This window comes from Pristis pectinata, chromosome 3 (assembly GCF_009764475.1).
Source record: "Pristis pectinata isolate sPriPec2 chromosome 3, sPriPec2.1.pri, whole genome shotgun sequence".
Lineage (NCBI taxonomy): Eukaryota > Metazoa > Chordata > Chondrichthyes > Rhinopristiformes > Pristidae > Pristis > Pristis pectinata.
The window spans coordinates 108402013-108414354 of record NC_067407.1 but is presented as its reverse complement, the minus strand read 5'-3'; the positions used below and the strand labels follow the sequence as shown (position 1 = coordinate 108414354).

Genomic DNA, 12342 nt, shown 5'->3' with positions numbered 1-12342 from the left:
CAATCAACATCAATGCAGAAACACCTTGGAGGAGTTACTAAACCAGACAGGATAATAGAGCTAAATGAGTACTCATCAGACATTAACACAGTAAGCTTCAGCATTTAGGTCATTCCAACTGTGTGTGTAATTACAGTCCCTTCATTGTCAGACTTCCTAACTCCCTCAAGGCAGGTATGGAGAGACACGCTTAGCAAGCTCTGCTTTTTTAAAAAAAAGATAAAAGTTGGATCGAGGAAAAACAACAATCTTCTGATGACATTTTTGCTACCTCTTGGTGGTATCAGCAATCATCTTTACTCAGCACAGATCAGAACAGAAATAGTGTTTTATTCCTATATGACACAGGAACAGTGCACTAATACTGAATAGATTTGAAGCTTTGTAGCATGATCACAAAATATGTTATTTTATAAGGCTGATTGGGTGGTGGTAGGGAAATATAAGCAGAATTATATTATCTGAGCTATGCCAGTCAATTGTCCATTCCCCAACCTACGCATTTAAGCAGCATTATCGCGTTCCTGAAAGGGGAAATCAATACATTGATTAACTGAGCTGAAAACAGAAAATTGTAGAGATAATCAGGAAGTCAGGCAGTACCTTTGGAATGAGAACAGTGTTGTTTCAGATTGATGTCCCCCCCCTTTCATCAAAACACTTGGTCGTATGTACACTTGGTCATGTGTACAAGTACTTGTTTCTTTCTTCACAGACCCTGACTAACCTGCTGAGTATCTCCAGCATTTTCCTCTTATTACTTAAGGATTTTCAGCATCTGCTTGTTTGCTTTTCAATTAATTGTGCTAATTGGTTTAATGGAATTTGCTATAAAAGTTTTAAAATATTTTAAGTGTTTTTATGTACTTGTAAAGCAAAAACCCATTGTTTTGATTGTTAACAGTTGTTGAATATTTCCAAATATCATGGTGAATTCATGAAGCATTCAAAATCCAGGTCCAGATTACAAATGCCTAACTTATGTACAGCTTGTATATACGACCAAGTGTTTGGGAGATCTGCAGGATGGATTCCCTGCTCTGTGGCTGCAAGCATCTTCTGCCATGCGGGAACTTGGTTTGCGGCATTATCATTACATCTTGCATAGAAATCTGAATGGTTGAGCTGAGTGCCTGGCTTAACCACACGTTGCCCTTAGTTGGCCTATATTTTTATTTAAATATATTGCTGGGCAGCTGCATTTCCAAACAATTCTCAGATACGGAACCCAATTGTAACCTAAGGAGGACCCATCCTTGATGGCTGGCATACTGGCACTTCACATGGAGAAGTCAGCACTTCTGTAGGCAGGGCCTGTTCTGGTCACCATATGATGGCTTTACAATGGATATAGTCCAACCATTTTGGAGTGAGGTGGCTTAAGGCAGCAGAACAGCAAAAATCAAGTCCATAATCATTACCCGTGTCAGCGGAGGGTGCAGGTTGGCAGCTAGTTCTGCCCAATACTTTGGACAGAAAATTCCCAACCAATTCTTGTAGTTCTAATTCACAAAAATAAATTACATCAGGCTCACAGGATTTGAGCATTCCCTTCAAATTTCACCCATCCATTCCTCTTTACTGCCCCATGGGAACAGTAAGATTCCAATAATCCACTATCTGACGATTTGGAAATCCTGATGGTTCAGTATCTGGCTCTGGAAAAAGCGAAAAGGGCATTAACATAATAACATCCAATAGTTCAGAAGATCTGCCAGTCCAGCAGCAAAGTCCCAAGTATGGGCAGGCACGGTAGTGTGTGGGCAGGCACGGTAGTGCAGCGGTTAGCGTAACATTTTATAGCGCCAGCAACCCGGGTTCAATGCCGGCCGCTGTCTGTAAGGAGCTTGTACATTCTCCCCGTGTCTGCATGGGTTTCCTCCCACATTCCAAAGACTTACGGGTTAGGAAGTTGTGGGCATGCTATGTTGGCGCTGGAAGCGTGGCGACACTTGCGGGCTGCCCCCAGAACACTATGCAAAAGATGAATTGCACTGTGTGTTTTGATGTACATGTGACTAATAAAGATATCTTATCCTACAAAGGAGTTTTACTGTACTCTTATTTGGGTACTGTTCCATTCCAGCCATCCTCATGTGACATTGGCCATCCTTGTTCACCTCCTAGTCTACCCATCTGCACTCGGACAGCCAGCCTCTTGGCCTCCTTGGATATAGGCACACAATTGGGAAAAGAAAAATAACAACTGTCTGAAAAGGTAATTAGAGTGACATAGGGACAGGGTCAAATCAGTCATTCAGCCCTCTTATCATTAATCAGATCATTGTCTATCCAGAGCCAAACCTGATGTTACTTTAGCATCTACGTTGCTATCCCACTCTCCCATCACTAATCCCCAAAACGCAGAATTAAGTTTGCTTCTTCAGCAATGCTTAAACATTTTGGCCATGATAAAAAGATAGTTCTGACCCACCCAACTTTTAGTTATGAAATGTTCTTCATTGAAAAATGATGTACAGGTTGCTGGCATCGTGAACTTCATATTGAATGGGAGAATAAGGATGAACTTTAGCTGAAATTGGTTTACCAAAAATTGCTAGTGACAGCTAACAGCAAACATTGTGAAAAATTCAGCTTACTTGACAAGAATAAACAACTATATTGGTAGCTATATTGGACTCTGCGTAACAATCCTAACCTTGGAAAGATGGCAGAGCCCAAATGAGAAAGTTCTTCATCTTCAATTGTGAATCCATTGCAATTAACCTTAAGAGAAAGGAGAAAAATTAATAAACATTTTACATGAATGCTGACTTCCTACACTATTCTCTACAGTGAGTGGTTGGGTATGGGTATATTTCTCAGCTTCACAGAAAAGTAAAGATCCTTGTTTCCCATCAGTAACACTGTTAGATGAGCAGAGTTTATTGTGTTCAACAGTACTGCAATTACAATGCACAATCAATAATCCAGAGGCCTGGACCAATGAATCAGAGAGCAGTCCAAATCAGACTTCACAGCTGGGCAGTAAAAGGTCAGTTAATGAAATAAATGTTGTTAATTTATGACAATGGGACACTCAGCCCCATCAACTCTGCAAAATCCCCATTACCAACCAGACACTCCTACCAAAATTAAGGCAGCCTGCCCTCTCAAGGCAGATATAGCCATACCTACAAAACCATACTTTACGATGAATAAACAAGATGATCCATCATCAGCCTTGAATACGGCACGGTAGTGTAGCGGTTAGCATAACACTATTACAGCGATAGCAACCTGGGTTCAATTCCTACTGCTGTCTGTATGGAGTGTGTACGTTCTCCCAATGTGTCTGCATGGGTTTCCTGCAGGTGCCACTAGATTGAATGTAGAACCACTAACATGAATGATAATATGTTGCATAATAAAAACTAACCATTGGCCTCGACTTTCCATTTCCATGGCAGAGCCAGAACTTACCTATGCTCCCCATGGAAAGCCTGCTTTCTTGTGCTATCGTATCTCCTGTCATTCCAACTAACCTTGCACTATATTGTTGGACTCCTTATGGAATCAAGCAAGGCAAGCTGGGAAGTCTGTGTCAAGTTCATTTAAGTGCAGATATGTTTCAAATGCAAAGAATTAGTTTTCCAAAAAAAAATTCTTGTGCAAACCTTAGGGTAAAAATAAAAGTTACTTTGCTGCTTGACATCTACGATAATATAAAATTTCCTTTCAATTCAGAATGAGTGAGTGTGTCTCTGAAGTAGACTCTTAAAAGACAGGATAAAGGTAAATGGTGCAATGAGTTTGGAGCTTAACAAAAAGTGGGCTCAACTTGAAAATATTTACTCCAGCTGGAAAGAGCAGCAAACATTCTTCCACTGTAATAGTACTTCCAAACAAAGCAAACCACAAGTCAAATTTGAAGAAATTCTCAAGTTTCATTATTAAATTTAACTGTATATCATTGTAATCAATTCAGCTTATTGGGTAGAAAAGTGATCGTTCTAAAATGGAAAAATCGAACAGCTGGAGTATCAAACCATACTTTCACCTTTCATTGTTAACAAAACCAGACATGAAGCAGCCAGCATTCATTATTCAACACAAGTACATTTCAGGCCTGTACTCAGACCTACTATAGAGGGTGTATGATCCTAAAACAGTTAAGAATGTGGCCAGCACAGAAATGGATGACAGGAACAGTGTAGCCCCCACCCACCTCCTGTAAGCATTCCATTCTCCCATTTCTTCCATCATCACTGGGTTTGCTCCTATGACAAGATTTTCCATGCATATGCCTCCAAGATGTTGTCCTTCTTCTTGAACAATGGCTTCACCTCTACCAATAGTTGACTGAGCCCTTGATCACATCTCACCCATTTCTCACAAATCTGCTCTAACACCTTCCCCTCTTGGGACAGAGCAAGTATAACACTCCACTAATCCTCACTTTTCACCCTACAAGTCTCTACATTCAATCAATCATCCTTCACAACTTCCACCACCTTCAAAGAGATTCGATTCCATTACCAGACCCATCTTCACTCTCCCTCAGCATTTCAGAGACCATTCTTTTCATTACTGACATATTCTTCTGCCCATCAACTTCCCTTCTTACAACTCTTTCCACTCCTTAAATTTGAACTGTTTCTCCTTCTAGATACTGCCTGACTTCCAGCATTTTCTAGTTTTGTTGGAGCTTGTAAAGGGCATTTCCCTCTTCGCAACCCCTCACAACCATCCCAGAGGTTGTATAAAGAAATGGTCCTTCTGTCTCAAATTAATTTTAGATATCCTGGGTTAAAACCTTCAAGTATGGCATCAAAGCCCTACTGATGTTTATGTGAAAAATCATGAATTTGCTCCATGATTCACCCAGTTACACCCACACAATAAATGAACTAACTTCTCTCTGCACCCCACCACCAAGAACAAAGATTTCACATCTGCTACAAACCTTAGCAAACAGCTCAATCAAAGCAGCCTGGTCAGGGAAGTCCAAGTGTTTGGAATAAAAGTGATGAAGGGCAGCAATGTCACTCTCAATCAGCTCTCTCTTTTCATTATCCAACTTATCAAGGTCTGAAACAAAACAGAAAAAAGACCAATTGAGGAGACTGGATTTAAACAATGGTTACTGAGAAATCTTATACTGGTTTCAATCTATTGGAGAAGTTCTTTAGTCCCATTAGTCAGTAGGCGAAGTGTCAGGAATAGCTAGTGGCCCTTGTTATTGGTTTGGTCCTACTGTTATTGTTACAGTGGCATGCAAAAGTTTGGGCACCCCTGATCAAAATTCCTATTACTGTGAATAGCTAAGCGAGTAAAAGATGACCTGATTTCCAAAAGGCATGAAGTTAAAGATGGCACATTTCTTTAATATTTTAAGATTACTTTTCTTATTTACATCTTTTACAGTTTCAAAATAACAAAAAAGAAAAAGGGCCCAAAGCAAAAGTTTGGGCATGCTGCATGGTCAGTACTTAGTAACACCCCCTTTGGCAAATATTACAGCTTGTACCCACTTTATGTAACCAGCTAAGAGTCTTTCAATTCTTGTTTGGGGATTTTCGCCCATTCTTCCTTGCAAAAGGCTTCTAGTTCTGAGAGATTCTTGGGCCATCTTGCATGCACTGCTCTTGAGGTCTATCCACAGATTTTCGATGATGTTTAGGTCGGGGTCTGTGAGGGCCATGGCAAAACCTTCAGCTTGTGCCTCTTGAGGTAATCCATTGTGGATTTTGAGGTGTTTAGGATAGTTATCCTGTTGTAGAAGCCATCCTCTTTTCACCTTCAGCATTTTTTTTTACAGATGGTGTGATGTTTGCTTCCAGAATTTGCTGGTATTTAAATTGAATTCATTCTTCCCTCTACCAGCAAAATGTTCCCCGTGCCACTGGCTGCAACACAAGCCCAAAGCTGATTGATCCACCCTCATGCTTAACAGTTGGAGAGGTGTTCTTTTCATCGGAAATCTGCACCCTTTTTTCTCCAAACATACCTTTGCTCATTGCGGCCAAAAAGTTCTATCTTAACTTCATCAGTCCACAGGACTTGTTTCCAAAATGCATCACGCTTGTTTAGATGTTCCTTTGCAAACTTCTGATGCTGAATTTTGTGGTGAGGATGCAGGTAAATTTGGAGATAAAAGGGTGCAGAATTTCATGAAAAGAACACATCTCCAACTGTTAAGCATGGGGGTGGATCAATCATGCTTTGGGCTTGTGTTACAGCCAGTGACATGGGGAACATTTCACTGGCTGCAACATAAGGGAAGAATGAATTCAATTAAATACTAGCAAATTCTGGAAGCAAACATCACACAGTCTGTAAAAAAAAAAGCTGAAGATGAAAAGAGGATGGCTTCTACAACAGGATAACTATCCTAAACACACCTCAAAAGCCACAATGGACTACCTCAAGAGGCACAAGCTGAAGATTTTGCCATGGCCCTCACAGTCCCCCGACCTAAACATCATCGAAAATCTGTGGATAGATCTCAAAATAGTGCATGCAGGAAGGCCCAAGAATCTCACAGAACTAGAAGCCTTTTGCAAGGAAGAATGGGCAAGAATCCTCCAAACAAGAATTGAAAGACACTTAGCTGGCTACAATAAGCGTTTACAAGCTGTGATACTTGCCAAAGGGGGTGTTACTAAGTACTGACCATGCAGGGTGCCCAAACTTTTGCTTCGGGCCCTTTTCCTTTTTTGTTATTTTGAAACTGTAAAAGATGTAAATAAAAAAGTATTCTTGCTTAAAGTATTAAAGAAATGTGTCATCTTTAATTTTATGCCTTTTGGAAATCAGGTCATCTTTTACTCGCTTAGCTATTCACAGTAACAGAAATTTTGACCGGGGTGCCCAAACTTTTGCATGCCACTGTACCTTGTCAAAATTCCTCAAATAAATGTTCTGAGAGGTTACAAAGACAAAGGACATTCAACTCATGCAGCAGAATGGGCATGCCCAAAGGCAAAGAAGGCCCTGCACTTCTGACCTGCAAAAGAAATTCAGCCCTCAATCCAGTTACTGCCAGTATTGTCCTCAAAGAGAAGACACTGCCATACTACAGATTAAACTCCTGTTTAAATGGCTAATCAGACTTCATCCTTGCAATCAGACCAATTATTCTTTTATTCGGGAGAGCTGGTTACTTCAGATTGCGTCTGTTTTAAGTAAGCACAATCAAAGAGAAAGCTATCCACTCCAGTAGTCTCAATTGCTTGACTAATGTGACAAAGGCTACCTTTTGCTGTCTGGAAAAATCTAGGTCACAAAGAAATTCATTGCTGACCTTGACCTGGTAAACACTGTTGTTCTCCTAGTGGTGCACTGCTAGCAGTGGTTGATCCATTTCCCTAGTAGCTTCCGGTTGAAAGTGCAGCCCTGCACAATAATAGTCAATGAAGTTCACGCAAGATCTCCATGGTTTGTGCGCACCCAGGCAACTGGATTAGCAAGTATCCAAAAGGGGCCTTCTGTAAACCCCTACACTGGTTCAATGCTAATTACTTCAATATCCTTACCTTCACAAGAAGAATTTGACAAATTAATATTCCCTGTGCAACTGAGTACTTGGAACATAGTGGAGTAAAATAAATCTCCAGGCCAAATCAATATTGAATGGAAATGAGAAGGAGCTACAAGTAATAACAAGTAACATCAACATTCAGCATGCCTTAAAGTGACTTCTTCAATACCTTCCTGTAGCTGCCTCCACTACTGACATAATGCCACCAATTGCTGAAACTGGAGGCTGGGCTAAGCTTACAGTGCCAGTGCAGCTCTGTGACTCCACACGAAAGTGCACTAGAGTCCCAGCAGGCCTAAAAGGAGAAGTTAGAGTAGTCACTTTAGAAAAAAAATATTGGAACAGATTTGACATAACAGCCACCATGAACCATTTACCACCTCAAATGGTACAGTGATTCAGAGAAAAATCAAAGACAAGGTCTAATATTCTGGTGCAGCAAATGTTTATCTAATCATTAAGGGCAGGTTCAGGCTTTAGTCAAGACACACATAGGGAACCAGTCATACACTTTGAGATATGCAGGGTCTAAGTGCAAAGTATTAATTACATCATGATGAATGGAATGTTACAGTAGGCAGATACTTTATTTGGAAATTAAACTAAATGTTGCAGAATATAGCAACTTGATTGACTTCAGACCTTGCAATGAATGCATACTTACGTGACTCAAACTCATTAACAGTTAATAATTCCTCCGAAGGAGTTTTCTCTGGATGCATTTTCTATAATTAAAAGAACATACAAAAGAATTTAAAACTATAGCTGCTGCCAAATGGATTCAATACAATGATAAGAGTCGGAAAGTAAAAATCAAGTTGCTGTCATCAATATTAATTCCCAATATGAGTAAATTGTCCTCTCGAAGAAGAGAAGGCCTGAACATTGAGCCTAATAGCATCCTTGCTACTTGCTGATATTCCAGATTCCTTGCATTTATAAAGCTACCACACCTGGGCAGATCAGAGAACTTCTGGGAGCATGGGAAACTGAGGCCCCAGCAAACTTAAACAAGAATGTACTGTAAACAAAGAACCCAGCAATTTAAAAAGTTTGTAGTATTTATATCACACCACAGCAATTGTAGGAACAGGAAGACAGCGCAGATAAATGTACGACTCAAGAGATGATGCAAGAGGGAAGGTTAAGATCCTGGGGCATTGCAACCAATACTGGCAGACATGGAACTTGCACAGGCCAGATAGATTGCACCTCAGAATTGGGAGCAAAGGAACAATTCTTGGTGAAAAAGGATTGCTTTCTATGGGGGTAGGGGTTTGGATCTAATTTGGCAGTGTGTTGGGCTCAGGAAAGCAGCATAAAAAAAAAGGACAGAGAGAGAAAGGTGCAACACCGGAATAAGTTTTTGAAGAACCAGGTCTATATTCATTGAATAAGGTAGGAAATCTGTGGGAGTAATGAACCAGGTGGAATAACATAATTAAAAAAAAGGGCAAGAAAGGGTTCTAAGTATTCCTGGATACAATGTATGCAGGGAAAAAAAGGGAAGAAAGTTGGGGGGGGGGGGATGTGGGGTGGCAATATTGATGAAGGAGAACGTTGCACTGCCGGAGAGAAAGGAAATCTCAGAGTGATTAAGGACAGAGTCTGTGTTTAGAATTAAGAATCAACAGGAGGCGCGATTACACTGTTGAAACTATTATACAGGCTGCTAGGTACTGAGAAGCAAATCTTCAGGGAAAGCAGAGATGTGCAAAAACCATGAGCTTGTGACTATCCAGATATAGATTGGGACAGTAGTAAGGAAATACACAGGCAAAGGTGGGGGGAGATGTTATGAAGTGTCTTCAAGGGAAACTCTTGATCATTTTATTTCTTGCTCAATGAGAAAGGTAACATTGTGGAATCATAAGAGTTGCAGAGGACAACAACAGGCCCTTCAGCCCACCAGATCGATGCTGTCCTTTCTGCCCATCTTCACTAATCCCATTTTCCCACATTAGGCCTGTATCCTTCAATGCCTTGCCTAATTAAGTCTGTCTAAATGTCTCTTAAAGATAGTGACTCTATCCGATTCCACCACCTCCATTCTCTGTACAAAAAAAATCTTTCTCAAATCCCCTTCCTCTCATCTTAAATGTATAATTTCTCATTTTTGATATCCCTCCCATAGGAAAAAGATTCTATCTACTCTATCAATGCCTTTTATAATTTTATATACCTCTCTCAGTTTACCCATCAGCCTCCTTCACTCCAGGGAAAACAAATGCAACCTATCCTATCTCTCCTAATAATTAAAGTCCTCCAAGCCAGGCAACATCCTGATGAATCTGTTCTGCACTCTCCAACACAACCACATCTTTCCTATAGCTTGGTGACCAGAACTGCACACAATACTTCAAGTGCAGTCTAACCAGTGTTTTGTAAAGTTGCAACATAACATCCCAACTTTTATATTCTACTCCCTGACCTATGAAGAAGAGCATGCCATATGTTGCTTACTTTAAGGAACTATGGCTTTGAACCCCAAGGTTCCTCTGTTCATAAACATTCTTTAGCACCCTACCATTTACTATATATGATACGGGGAAATGATAGAGGGCAAGTGGAGCATTTAAAAAACAGCAATCGTAACATCTTGGAGTTTAGATTATCTATGGGAGATGATACAGGCCATACTAAAGTAAAAAAAAGTTATTTAAGAATAGATCTAGCCCACTTACATTGCAATCAAAACTTGGCAGAACTGTAATGAGAGGTCTCTAGAGTGACGATATTTTAGCTTGAAGCCATGAACTCCATGAATTACCAAAAGGATAGAGGGGGAAGAAATAGGTCAGAAGTGAAAAGAGATCAAATGACAGATGTCTTGTCAGTAACACAAGTTGGAACCAGAAAAGTTCAGAGGGAATATAAAAAGGAACATCACCCATGATGTAGAAACAGAGTCATACAGCATTAAAAAAAAGGCTCTTTGACCCAACTCGTCCATGCCAACCAAGATGTCTATCAATACTAATCAGATTCGCCTGCATTTGGCCTCAAAATTTTATAAACATCTACAAGTAAATCCCTCTACCTCCTTCGCTCCAGGGAAACAGTCCCAACCTATCCAATCTCTTCTTATAAAATCATGAGGGGCAAAGATAGGGGAGATAGTCACAGTCTTTTTCCCCAGGGTGGGGTGGGGAGAACCAAAAACTAGATGGCATATGAGAGGGGAAAGGTTTAAAGGGGATCTGAGGTGCAAGTTTTTCCACAGAGGGTGGTGGGTATATGGAACGAGCTGCCAGAGGAGGTGGTAAGAGGTAGTTACAATAATAAAAGACACATGGACAGGTATATGGATAGGAAAAGTTTAGAGGGATATGGGTCAAATGGAGTTCAGGTAGGCTCTTTGGTCAGCATGAGCTGAAAAGCCTGTTTTCATGCTAAGTCTCTATGAATGAGAACTGTTACATTTTGATGGCAAGAATGAAAATAGGCAATATAATACAGGAGTGCAAGAACAGAGCAATCTGGGAGTGTGCGCACAGTTCGTTGAAGGTAATGGGGAAGATCAAGAAAGTGGTTTTAAAAGTTTATGAACAAAAAACAATCTACCAGAGGAACTCAACAGGTTGACCGGTATCTGTGGGGAATGGGGAGGGGGAGGATTTGAGACATTTCGGATTGAAACCTTACATTGGGTTTCGACCTGAAATACAAAATGTCAACAATTCCTCCCCTCCCCCAAGATGCTGCTCGAACTCTGAGTTCCTCCAGAAGATTGTTGCTCCAGATTCCAGCATCTGCAATCTCTTGTATCCCTCTTAAAAAATTGTGATCTGGGTTTTATAAATTGAGGCATAGAGTTGAAGTGCAAGGCAGGCGTAATGATCTTTTACAAAATACTGGTTCAGCCACAACTGAAATAAAGATCCGATTCTGGGTGCCATACTTCAGATAAACAAAGGCTTTGGACATGAAGCACCAGAGGTTTACTAAAATAATCCCAGGAATGGGGAACTTTAGAAACGTGGACAGACCAGAGAAGCTGGGGTTGTTCTTGCAAAACAAGTTGTGAGGAGATCTGAAAGACATATTTAAAATCCTGAAAAAGGTATAGACAGAGAAGATAAAATAAACTGTTCCCATTAGTGCAAGGATTGCCAACTGGGGGAAATAATGAAAATCTAAAAGAACCAAAATACAGTGGCATAAGAAAAATAAAACTACAGATATTGGAAATCTGAAATGAAAAAAAACAAATGCTGGAAAGTCATCAAATCAGGCACAGCTGACCTGCCTGACCCAATGCATTTCCAGTTAAGTCCAAATCTCTGAAAGAACTGGCAAGACTATGGGGAGCGAGTGCGGGAGGGGGACTAGCTGGATTGTTTTTGCATGGAGGCAGTCCAGACTCAACAGGCCAAATGGTCTCCTTTAATTCTGTAACCAATCTGTGATTCTGCAGTTCCATTCGGTAAATTAGTAAATTGGTTTATTACTGTCACATGTACCAAGGTACAGTGAAAAACTTGTATACCATTCATATAGATCAATTCATTACAACAGTGCATTGAGGTATTGCAAGGTAAAACAATAACAGAATGCAGATTAAAGTGTTACAGTTACAGAGAAAGTGTAGTGCAGACAGACAACGTGCACAAAATTCCTCAAATATCATGGTGCTACTCATTTTAATTTTTCCAGCTTAACATACATTTTATATTGGAGATGAGTGAGCAGCATCTATGAACTCAGAATCAACATGAAGTAAAGCTACCTGCAATCAAGACACCGAAATGAAGTATGCCAGCATAGAGCTCTGTACATTTCAAATGCATAAACACTGAAAACTCTTAAAATACAGTTTCACAGTTAATCACCTCCTCACTAACGTCACTGAAAAGGTT

At 40.3% G+C, this 12342-nt stretch overlaps 1 protein-coding gene across 1 annotated transcript in view; it reads right to left on the bottom strand.

Moving 5' to 3' along the window:
* LOC127568294 (N-lysine methyltransferase SMYD2-like) overlaps nucleotides 1-12342 on the bottom strand; it is a 53460-nt gene that overhangs the window by 14877 nt on the left and 26241 nt on the right. Inside the window, exons 4-6 of the mRNA XM_052011870.1 lie at nucleotides 8148-8208; nucleotides 4907-5031; nucleotides 2660-2727 (exon numbers count right to left, since the gene is read on the bottom strand). Coding sequence (XP_051867830.1) covers nucleotides 2660-2727; nucleotides 4907-5031; nucleotides 8148-8208 — 254 coding nt within the window. The remainder of the gene's footprint in view (nucleotides 1-2659; nucleotides 2728-4906; nucleotides 5032-8147; nucleotides 8209-12342) is intronic.